The 11493-nt window shown below is 41.5% G+C and overlaps 1 protein-coding gene across 1 annotated transcript in view; it reads left to right on the forward strand.

Moving 5' to 3' along the window:
* RORA (RAR related orphan receptor A) overlaps nucleotides 1-11493 on the forward strand; it is an 81112-nt gene that overhangs the window by 51475 nt on the left and 18144 nt on the right. Inside the window, exon 2 of the mRNA XM_009643822.2 lies at nucleotides 8994-9126. Within this exon, the coding sequence (XP_009642117.1) occupies nucleotides 8994-9126 (133 nt within the window). The remainder of the gene's footprint in view (nucleotides 1-8993; nucleotides 9127-11493) is intronic.

An 11493-nucleotide genomic window follows, 5' to 3' on the forward strand; every position in this document is an offset into this window, starting at 1 on the left:
TGGTTTAGGACATTTGGAAGTCTCTTCTAATCTTATTGAAATAATCAAATTAGTCTTCAAATGCTTTGGTTTTGAAATGCATGGGGCATTGCATGGCAACACGTTTTCCTTTCGTCTTCGTCTGTTCTTGTTCTTTGCCACTAAGTTTGGTTACTGCCGTCTTGTTACTGTGCCTGTGTTGTGTCCAGTGACTGAATCTTCTCCTCCACTGTGAAAAAGATAGAATTTGTATTCAGAGTTGCTGCTATGTTTTTTCTTGGTTTTACTTTCTCCTTGGAAGAGTTAGTATCATTATTCTGTGTCTTGCTACAGTGCATGTCTCAGTGTATGTTTCAGCCATCTTCATGATTTGTGTTTGATTCAACAAAGCTGGGGCTTTCAGAACTCCCTAGACTTCACAAACTGGGAAAAATGCTAGTTGTGTGCCCTGGGAAGCAACAAGAGATTGATTCTCCAGAGAAGTACTTTTCTGTGCTCCTGGACAACTGAACATGTCTGGACACGGCAGTCCTGATTATTTTGAGCCTGGGTTTGTAGTTCAGTGGTTTGATATTATAGTTTGGTCTGTGGTGTGGTTTCATGATGTCACCAGAGTCCCAAGCTAGAGTTGTCTCTACCTGTCATTCCTTCAACAAGGAAAATGAAATCATCTAGTTTTCAGTGGCAAACTAGATTGCTGGTCTTTTTTCCTCAAAAGTACAAGGAAAAATATGTCTTCAGTTGCTTGGTGATACAGATGTTGAGATACCAAGTTGCATTGCTGGGTTAAAAAAGAATGAGAATATTTCTAGATGGATAAAGCCAAGACAGTGAAGAGATAGAAGGCTGTAATACAAAAGGAAAATAAAAATCACTTAGTGTTGCGCACATGACTGAGAGGGAGCAAACATCATCTCTCCAAGTTCTTCTGAAAACCCTAAATCGGTTTTTAGCTTGTTTGTGCTCCTAAACACTTGCAGAAGCCTTAGATTGTTTGCGTTGGGGTTCCTTTTTGTTTTAATATTTTCTTGATAAGAATAAGGAATATTATGTTGGTCTATTAAGGTTTTCCAGTGATTTTCTATTTGAATATAACATTAAAAATATACATAGAGACCTCACCACAACAACTTCACAGAAAGAGTAGTGCCTGTTAGAGAATCCAAACCAATCCATATACCATTCTTTGGTTAGGCATTCAAGCGTCTTCATTGAAGCCAGTGCTTCATGTAATAGCAAAGCTTTAGTTCTTTAAATGAAAATTTGTGTAAGTAAAATTTCTTAGCTTGAAGTAATACAATAAACATAAAAGTCAGTGATCCCGCCATGAGAATATGAGTTCTTACTGCACTGTTCCCTTCAACATGTCCAAATCAGTAACAGAGGTTGAAGCATTTAGATTGATTCTGAAAAGTCAGTCCTGCAAGCCCCAAAGTGCTCAGGCTGTTCTGTCCTATTTATTGTGCATCTCCTTTAATACTCTTTGAAGCCAAATGTTTTTAGCGTTGGGGAGTGCTACGCAGTATCAAGTGACCTACTAAGAGGAATCCAGCTGTGTTCAGGCCCAAAGATCTAGTCTTGGCGTTGCAGCGTTTCTGTCTTGTGTGTTTGAGGTGTTGCTCACACTTTAATTAATACTTTGGTGGCCATGTTCATTTCTACTCCACCCATTACACCCACAGACTTCAAAGGGTTTGTACCAGCATAACCTCAGTATTTATTTTATTTTATTACTAGTGTGATTTCCTAAGGAAACAAGGCTTGGAGAGGTTGTTTGTGTTTGTCTGGTTTTCTACCCATCACCCCAATCCTCCTCATTTCCAAAACCATTTCAGCCAAGCTTGAGAGCGTCAGCAGTCCTAAAGATGTGTTCCTACATGTTTCATGAAAATTGAAAAGCATACCCAGAAAGGTACCCAACTAATACTCCACTGAGGGATAGTGTGCAGCCTAAGCTCGGCTATAGATAAGAGAATCTGTAAAGGAGAGAAAGATGCAAGGAATGTCCCATGTGCTGGGAGGGCTTCTGCTGGAGTTTCAGCCTTATTGGACCCCAGAAAATCCAACTGTGAGACACAAATCTCTAGGACACCAGGCTTTGTTAGTTCTTCTCGGGAGCTAACTTCTACTGGCTATATCATTGTGATCTCCAGCGGGCCTGCTCATGGCCAGAATGCCATTGTGGTGGGGATTGTATATAGAATAAACAAACCTTTCACACAAGGAGTGGGCAGGTAAATTCCATCAGCTCTTGATCAAAACACTTACTGTGTGTTCTAAAAATGCCTCGGACATCTACCAACCAGCTGTCATCCTTAGAAGTACACGGGGTTTAAGTATTTTAATATATGTGAGTGGACAGATGGTCACTTAACGTAATATATTAATGGAATGGGAAGAGCTGTGCTGCCACTGGCTTTCAGTTGAGTAGAATTGCAGCATTTGTAAGCTGCAGGTGTTCAGAGGCAAGTAATCTGCAGCCAGCTCAAATTACTTAGTGTACATGACAGAGCAAATTATTTAGGTAATGAAGCTGAAAATGCAGGAAGATTAGAATATTATATAGTAAAATCATTCCTTGTTAATTCAGTTTGTGATCAGATATTATGTTGCTTTAAATACCACATTACACGCAGTGCCCTTGTTTGAGTCAATGAATATGTATGAATATGTCAGTGAATATGTATGCCTCCTAATTTAATCAATATACTTACAAACAGCACTAGCAGTGATGTCTGGCACAAACTGCATCCCTTTAGAAGCAGGTTAGCCCAATTTGTATATGTATCATATTTATTTCAAAGCCCTTCTGAATTAGCTGCAAAAATTGTACATACCCTGTGAAGTGGGGGACAGGCAAGCCACATTCAGGGAAGGGAATTTAAACCTTTCTTGCCGTCAAAGAAGGGGGTAACTTCTTAAGCAGTACCCTGAGACCCAGGAGATGCCGGCTGCAGTTCTGTCTGTTGTACATACCCTGCAACTGGCCTCAAGGAAAGTCCTCGGTTCAGCTAGCCATTTTGGTTAGGGTGCTTTCCCCAGAAAGCCAGTGGATCAGAGAAGGATGCTCAGTGCCCGCAGAGGTTTTAAGAAATAGAGGCCAGTCTAGCAGACTAACAAGTATGTGCTTAGTTCCGTCTTTACTGAGTAAGAAAGGAGTGTGTATGCCTGGAATTGCTTGATATTGCTGCCTCGAGAGCTGAAGGGTGGGAGCTATGATGGGGAACTCCATAAACGTGCTCTTATCTCAATTGGGACCCTGTGTGCCACGGGAGGGAAAGGGAGCACCTCCTACACAGGTTTTCCTTTCCAGAAAATGTGAATTTTTCAATTCAGAAATAGTAAGAGGCAGTAGGATTCGCCTGACTTTCACCTTCTAAAAGTTAGGCTTGTAATTAAGGCATCATTAAATTCCTTCTCTGGTGAATGAAGAGGAGGCATCTCCACTCGTGTTCATCTCACTTGTCCTGAATGAGATGAAGCACGCCCCTCCTCCTGTTTTCCTTCTCACTTTCTCCCTCCCTTCCCTTTTCTCTCTCTCTCTCTTCCTTCCTTTCTTCCTTCCTCATCACTTTAGAAGCAGGCAGGACAATTAACTTCAGTTAATTACCCAACTTTCAAGATAGATCAGATCAGCTAGATGAATCTTACCTAAAAGGCAGGAATGGGGACCAATTTTTGCTTCAATTGAAGAGCCTATCCCAGGATAGCAAATCTGACATTTCATACCTGTTGTGAATTGGAAAAAATAACATGGACTGTGTGAATGTACAATTTTCAAATAACAGTATGAAAGCAGGAGGAGGAACGGGAAAATCCTTTTTCTACCCCAAGGCAATTAATTCACTAGAAACAAACATTTCATTCAGACACACTAATGGGGAGGAAAAAAGCCCCCTGTCTTTGGAAGGGTTTTTATTTTTTTTTTTTTTGAAAACTGTTTTCTTCAGGATGGACTGGTAATACACTTGCCCGTGTTGAGGCTCAATGTGTTTCTGTGTAGATGGCAGAACTGGGGAGAAGGATGCCCTGTACTTTACTTGGCTATATGGGCTCTCGTCCTGAGGGAGTCTGCCCAAGGAGTTAGAAAGGAAGAAATGAAAGATTCTGATGAGCTTGTACGGAGCTTTTCCTTACAAATATGAAATTAGATTTCTTTCCTCCTTGACTGCTCAAACCAGACAAGGAATAAAGCAGCATTTCATTCAAGCGAGAATTAATAAAGAGGGAGAGGTTGGCTGGAGGGGTTGGTTGGGGGAGGGAGCTTGAAGAAGGCAGGCAAGCTCAGTGAGACTGTTCTGGATTTGGGGAAAGAAGTGAAGCCTGGCGTAGGAGGGAATAAGGCATATTATTCTGTTCCGGATGCCAACAAAAGATGTTGTTTAGTGCTCTCTCCAGTTCTCTGGTAGGCATGTTCACTAGGAATTAGGTGTAGGCAATCGTGTAATTTAGGCATACCAGAGCTACTTCAGGTAATTGCCAAGTGAAGACACAGTGGATGGAGGAAGAAGAAAGGTTCAGGGGAAAAACACAGGCTTTTTTTCCCTGCAATACTTGGGCTCAAGTTCCTGTTCTCTCTGATGTTGAGCAAATCAAAGAATCTGCTCTAAGTTTTCCTGCCATAAAATGAAGATCCTGTGACATTACAGTGGACGGAAGATTACCAGACATAGCAGTGTTAGGATTAGCTGCATGTTAGAGTCACATATACTGAGAGATCTTGGTGGATGTCAGATGCCCTTTCCTATGGAGACGAGTTTGCCTTGCATTTGGCATCAGTTCGTAAGGATCACTACCTCCAGCCCTTAATGGTCACTTCTGTCTCTCAGGAGACGTTTCTGTAGCAACTTGTTCCATGCTGGCGGTGGGCCTCTGTGCTTGAGCTTGCATTTGTTGCTCTTGGTGGTTTGTTTGGGCTTTTATTCCTATTCATTGCTGCCTTTGGCACAGGACATCCTTGGTAGTATTCTGGAGCACTGTTATTTCAGGGTGTGAAAGATTCCTAGGCCTTTAATCTGGGAATACAAACTACATCTGTCACCTGGGTATCTGTGGCAGTTTCTAGGCAACCACAAGAGTTTGTTTCTTTCTGCAATTCATATTTAAGAAATAATTTGCTCATGCATGAACCAGAATCAGTCTGAGCACCACCCCAGGAGACAGAAATTGTAAACTGTAATTTAAGCTAATTCTAGTCTAAAGCATGAATTAGAGTATTTTATATAATCTTGGAAAATATACCATATAAATATATGTAAGCACAGAACAGGTACAATTAATGTGAGCGTGGTAGGAAGCTTTAAGTAACTCTGGAAATGTGAGAAACCAAGTTGGAACATATTCTTGACATGTAAAAATATTTCCCACCTGCCTTGTTTGCATAAGAACGAGGTTCTAGCAAGTACATATTTGCATGTCAAAGTTAGAAGTGGGGAAAATATTTTCACCCTCATAAGAAAAATGCATACTCTTGGCACAGGCAATTTCCATTTAGTAAGTTTAAGGTATCGAAGTCCTTTCATGCTATATGGAAAGTGTAGGAACTTGCGACAGGGATTCCATTTCAATGAGTTGATTTGCAAAGGCGACCACGTGGAACAGTAATTGATCCGATGTCTTTCCCTGCATTAATTTGTAATACAATTGTTTGTGGCAGTCCCAAGCGACTTACGCTTCTGAGTTTCATCTCACTGTCCTGTATCTCAGAATGAAAGTTCTAAATGCTGCGTGCTTAATTGAAAGTAAGTGCCTCGAAGATGCAGTAAATTCGAGGTAATCTGGAGTTCTAAAATTATGCCTGATTTGGAGCCGCTGCTAATGCACACAGTGGTCAGCAAATGCTGGCACAGCCGGAGCCTGTGAATCTGTGGAGATTCTCTCCTAACAGTAAAGCACCCTGGAAAATGTATTTGGGACTAATTATGGCACCTTTTAGACTATTAGTAACCTAGCTTTAGGCCATCGCTTTGAAGGCATGTTACATTCCTTCAGAAACCCTCTGCAAATGTCCTGTTGCTTAAGAAATAGGGATTGCATAGGCAGGCTTCATGGGCCATTTAACTAACGTGCTAGAGACTGTAGATAAACAAGATCCAATTATATCATACCTATTCAAAATAAGGCAGTAATTATGTATATAAAAGTGAGATGTAAAAAAATATGCTGCCATGTAGCTGTCGAGATGAGCCTTGTCACTGTCCTGTTAAAGGAGTTGAAAAGGGCTGCTGATTCACTGTAGCAGAGTAGTAAAATAATCGTATCTTGAAAAGGCACATCTGGGAATCGGTAGATCTATTCTGGAATTTGCCCACAGGATTGCTCTCTGAATTTGAACTGCATGTTACCCAAATTCTGAGTTTCTGTGAATTTCATTCTGTTGTTCAATCTGTTGATGTAAAGTGGGGTTATGCTATCCTTTCTGCTCAAGGCTTTGTTCGTAAACATTTATGATGCTCTAGTAATAATTAATGTAACACGTTAATAAAATAGCATACACTTCATTTTTCCCTTTTATTAGTTCACTTCCTGCTCCCTTGTGTTTAATGCGTTAGCTGAGAGCAAAGTGAAATTAAAACAGTTTTTGGAGGACTGCGGGGAAGAAGTATTTCCTTCCTCAAGTGTCCTAATCAGACCTTTTAATTTCAGCCTGTCATTTTGTTGCAGGGAAGGTGGGGGATTAAAGGTCAAGAATGCAAAGATCCTTATGAGGGAAGCAGATGCCGAGTGGTGTCCTGCTATATGAAAATATTTTGAAAGCAGCAATGTAGTCCCATAGCTGCTGGGCACTGCTTTCCTCAGCAGAGCATTTTAGCTGCTGTTGGGTTCCTGGGAGCAAATGGGTACTATTCGGGTACTGCTCAGCTGCTACCATCATCGCATTTGATGTAGCCTGGAGGATCACAGAATCACAGATATAAAACTTGGAGGATGTCAAAAGGATGTATCTAAATGTGGCATATTAGCAATATGAGATACCAGCCCCCATGTGGGCTATCTGGGAAGAATATCACAGAATCAAAGGATATTTTGAAGGAGTATTTTAGTACAGTCAGTGCTGTGCTAAAAGTCTTCTGGTCTTCTAGTTTATAGTTGTCTGATAGTTTTGACCTGATCCTGAGCTGTAATGTTGGGCTGCAGTGAAATGGAATACACAGGAGCACTGGCCAGAAGGCCAACCGTACTCTGGGCTGCATCGGGAGAAGTGTGGCCAGCAGGTCGAGGGAGGTGATTCTGCCCCTCTACTCTGCTCTGGTGAGACCTCACCTGGAGTACTGCGTCCAGCTCTGGAGCCCTCAGCACAAGAAGGACATGGAAGTGTTGGAGCGGGTCCAGAGGAGGGCCACAAAAATGATCCGTGTGGCCTTTCAATACCTAAAGGGGGCCTACAGGAAAGATGGGGAAAATCTTTTTAGTAGGGCCAGCTGTGACAGGACAAGGGGGAATGGATTTAAACTAAACCAGGGTAGGTTTAGACTGGATATAAGGAAGAAGTTCTTTACAATGAGGGTGGTGAAACACTGGAACAGGTTGTCCAGAGAGGTGGTGGAGGCCCCATCCCTGGCAACATTCAAGACCAGGTTGGATGGGGCTCTGAGCAACCTGATCTGGTTAGCGGTGTCCCTGCTCACTGCAGGGGGTTTGGACTAGATGACCTCTAGGGGTCCCTTCCAACCCAAAACATTCTATGATTCTTCTTTAAAAATAAGCAGTCGGTTAGGGATGTAATGGCATGTAAAATGCAATGTCTCTAAGACTGGACATGACTTTTTGAAAAGAATGTTAAGCATACAACTGAAGCTAAGGTAATGTATTGTAAGACAGTATTAGATGTGATTTTATGTGTTGTTACTGTCTGGATAGCCATAAACTGGATGAAATGAAAGCTCTCTGAAAGCATTGGGCATCTCGTGAATGGATTTCAGTTCCTCACAGGAGATGAACAGCACTTCTCATTGTTAATAGGTCACGGCTGGAGACATAGCAGGAGTTGCATTTGTACTCCTGTTTGGACTAAGCCACTCCAGGAAAACTAATGTAGCCTGATCCTAACACCATTGTGGCAGAGAAAGCTCTTTGTTGGGATTTTTTTGTTATCTACCTAATGAGTACAGTCTGTTTGTGTGAGCACATGCAAGCATATGCAGAATGTGGACTGCCGGTGTTTGATACTGTAAAGCACTGCCTCAGCGTGGTCCTATCCAAAAAGACTTGCTAGCAAAATGACTACAGCCAAAAGCAATTGAAGAGGTATTCCTGAGCATACAGGGCACCCTTCTTAAACCCATATATTCATATGGGAAGGTGCTGTGACTTAGAGAGAGATGCAGAGTTTTGTCACACACAAAACTTAATTCAGTAGGTATGGTTGATATGTATGAAGTTCAGTTTTAAAAGTCAGGGCTTTCATATCACGTGTCTCTATGACATTTTCCAGACTGCGCACACTCCTTTGGTTTTGTAAGTTGCCTGGAATACTGCTGTATTTTCCTCCCTCGTTTGTTCTGTGGTGGCTGATATACAAATATGTACTGATAATTGACTTTCAATTCAGACACGTGAATTTTGTCATGCAAAATGTAACTGCTATTTACCTTGTTACTTCTCTTTTGGATTAGCCAGTCCTGTGAACTGGATGGCATGATGGTGACCCCTCTGGTAAAGGTGTTGCATTCATTTTCAAGCAGGGCAAACTTTAAAATTACCTTTTACAATCTCACAGGAATAAGATTGGAAGAAACCTTTCTACTGTCATCTTAGCTCTTTGGCCAAAATATGAACTCTCCTATTCTTTTTGGCTTTGAAATGCTGATTCTAGCCTTCTTGTGGGTTCTTAAACACCTTCTCAAATGACCCATTTTAATAACCCAAAAGCTATTCTATAACGAGCAGCCATAATTTAGTCCAAAGCTCTAGGGGACCCTTGCAGTTCAGCAATGAATAGTTAATGCAGTATAATGTTTAGCAGGTTATTAGTTTTCACTGTACAAATGCTGATCAGGGAATGCTTTTATAAGGTGTTTAAAAGAAAATGTAATTAACTGGTTGCGTGCTTCTGTTGCAGCTCAAATTGAAATTATTCCATGCAAGATCTGTGGAGACAAATCATCAGGAATCCATTATGGTGTCATTACATGTGAAGGCTGCAAGGTAAGCTTCTAAAATATTAAGTCTTAAAGCAGCATTTAGCCTTTTGATAGTGATTATTTTTCTTCCTTTTTTAAAGAGCAAGCATTGCACCAAAGTTGAATCTGTGGATTCCATTTCAAAGAATATGAACTCAGTTGGGGATTCTGAAGTACTGGTTTTGTTTGGGTTTTAAATAGGGCATTTTTGTCTCTCTCGCACATGTGCACATACACACGTCTCAGGACAAGCTTCAAAAATCATGCACTTGTGCTGTGCGTGCTGTAAACTGTCTCTCTGTGCAAAAGCAGAAGAGGTACAGAAAGATGAGCCTCTTCAAGCACACCACAAAGAATCTGTTCTGTGGATCCACTTGAGAGAGGGAGTTTGTGGCTTTCTTGAATCTCCCTCTCCATTTTGCTTTGTAAATTGCTAAGAAGCTGTGTTGAAATATGTGAGAGCTCTCCAACTTCTCCATTTTCTTTTGTAATCTGCTACAGTTACAAATATGTTCTGTTCAGTATGGAAGACAATGTTGCACAAATAGCACATGCTACTGGTGTTACGCATGCTCAGGTCTTCCTGGAAGCAGTGCCTATTCCTTGCAATGCAGCCATTCCTGGGTAAGGTTTAGACTTTGGATTTTTTCTTGGATTTGTACCTTCAGTAACTCCAGTGAGCACGGATTACCCTAGAAGTATTTCTATTTTATTTAGTTTGTGTCTCTCAGCCAAGAATTAAATCGGACATCACTAACACTAGGCCGGAGTGCTGTGAAGCTAATCACTCCTTTTTATCACTGGTGCAGAATTAAAGTGCTAGCTTGGGTATGACAGAGTGTGCACAGCTGTGCTCTAGCTTGTTGCTTTTTTCACGTATGTACGTGTTGCAATCCCATGCTAATAGGTTTTCCACTGTTAATCTGCACTTTAGGTGTGAAGAATTTATGACAGTTTTTAGTCTGCTCTCCTGACGTGCTTGATACTACCACCCATCTTCCTTGCTTTCACATTATAGAGATTTCTTTTGTGTTCTTCCAAGGAAGATTTTTGTGTTTTCATTAACACATTCTCTCAGTCTCATGGAGTACTGGCAAGAAGGAAGGGGGGAAAAACAAATCCAAGAACGTTAGAAAGATATGGGGCAGCACCTTCTGCCCTTTGTAATTGCTGGTTGCAATGGAAAACACAAGAAATGCACTAAAAATGCACTGATAATAAAGTGGTTACTTTTTTCAACTTTATATGGTTGAGTAGCACTTACCAAATTTCAGCTGTGTGAAGTGGCAGACATTTACAGTGAGAATTCCACTGTTTGACTATCTTGTCAAAGAGTATCAAGTTATGTTCAAGGTCCGAGAGCTCTTTAATCCTTAAACACTCTGGGACCAGTATACCTGAGAGACTGCCTCAAGAATCCGTTGTGAACATTGTTGTCAACAGGCTGAGCTTGACATAATGCTAACGCTCATCTATGCTGAAAACCGGCCTTTCTCAGCATGGCTTGTTGCAGAACAGGAACAGGCTGCCAAAGGGAAGGAAAGTTTCCAGCTGTATTATCTTTTGCTTCATCTTCATGCAGGTCTTTGGCCTTGCCTTCTCTGAAGTCCTGTATGTGAGAAAAGCCCCCACGAAAAGCAGCAGGACAGCTGCATGCAGAAGGGGGCAACAGAGCGTACCATACTTGCAGCCTCATTAGTTAGTACGTAGCTGGTAGGCACTTAGCACTGCGGGTAAGAGACAGACATATCCATCAAGCATTCCTCCGTCAGAGTGACTGCACTTCCCCAAGAATAAATGCAAACATGAGTTATTAGGGGAAAAGTCCTTTGTGTACCTCCAGCAGACAAACAATAGATGCCCGATAATAATAGCCTGATAGTGAGAAATGAGTGTGCAGTTCCTTAGGGTTTAGAACAAATGGTTTTCATTTTAATTCTGTATAAACTGAGGTCTGGGGGGGGCTCTGTGCAATCCTCAGTCTGGTCCTGAGAATCTCACCTGAATGGTCAGCTGGTGGGAAAGGGCAGAAGGGAAGGCAAGCAGGCAAGTACACTCAGCACACTGAAACCCATGTGAACCTTGAAAGGCGATGGCCCCATGAATGAAGTTATACATTTTCTTCTCTTGGAGTAGCAGAATAAAGTTTTCTAGCCATACAATTTCAGGCAGATTTTAACACCAATGAATATCAACTGTTAACTGAGTTACTTCCCTTTCAGAAGGGAAATAACTCCGAAGCTCACTCGTCTTTAATGCCAGAGCCCAGATGACCTGCAAGAAGTGAGAGATGGGGGAGTGTTAGTGGGCAAAAGTTGCAGGAATAGTTTAAATTATCACGGCCTAGACAGCATTTAAAATGCCCTGCTGTAGCAGATGGATTTTGTTTGTG

This window comes from Egretta garzetta, unplaced genomic scaffold, assembly GCF_000687185.1.
Source record: "Egretta garzetta isolate BGI_Z169 unplaced genomic scaffold, ASM68718v1 scaffold287, whole genome shotgun sequence".
Taxonomy (NCBI): Eukaryota; Metazoa; Chordata; class Aves; order Pelecaniformes; family Ardeidae; genus Egretta; species Egretta garzetta.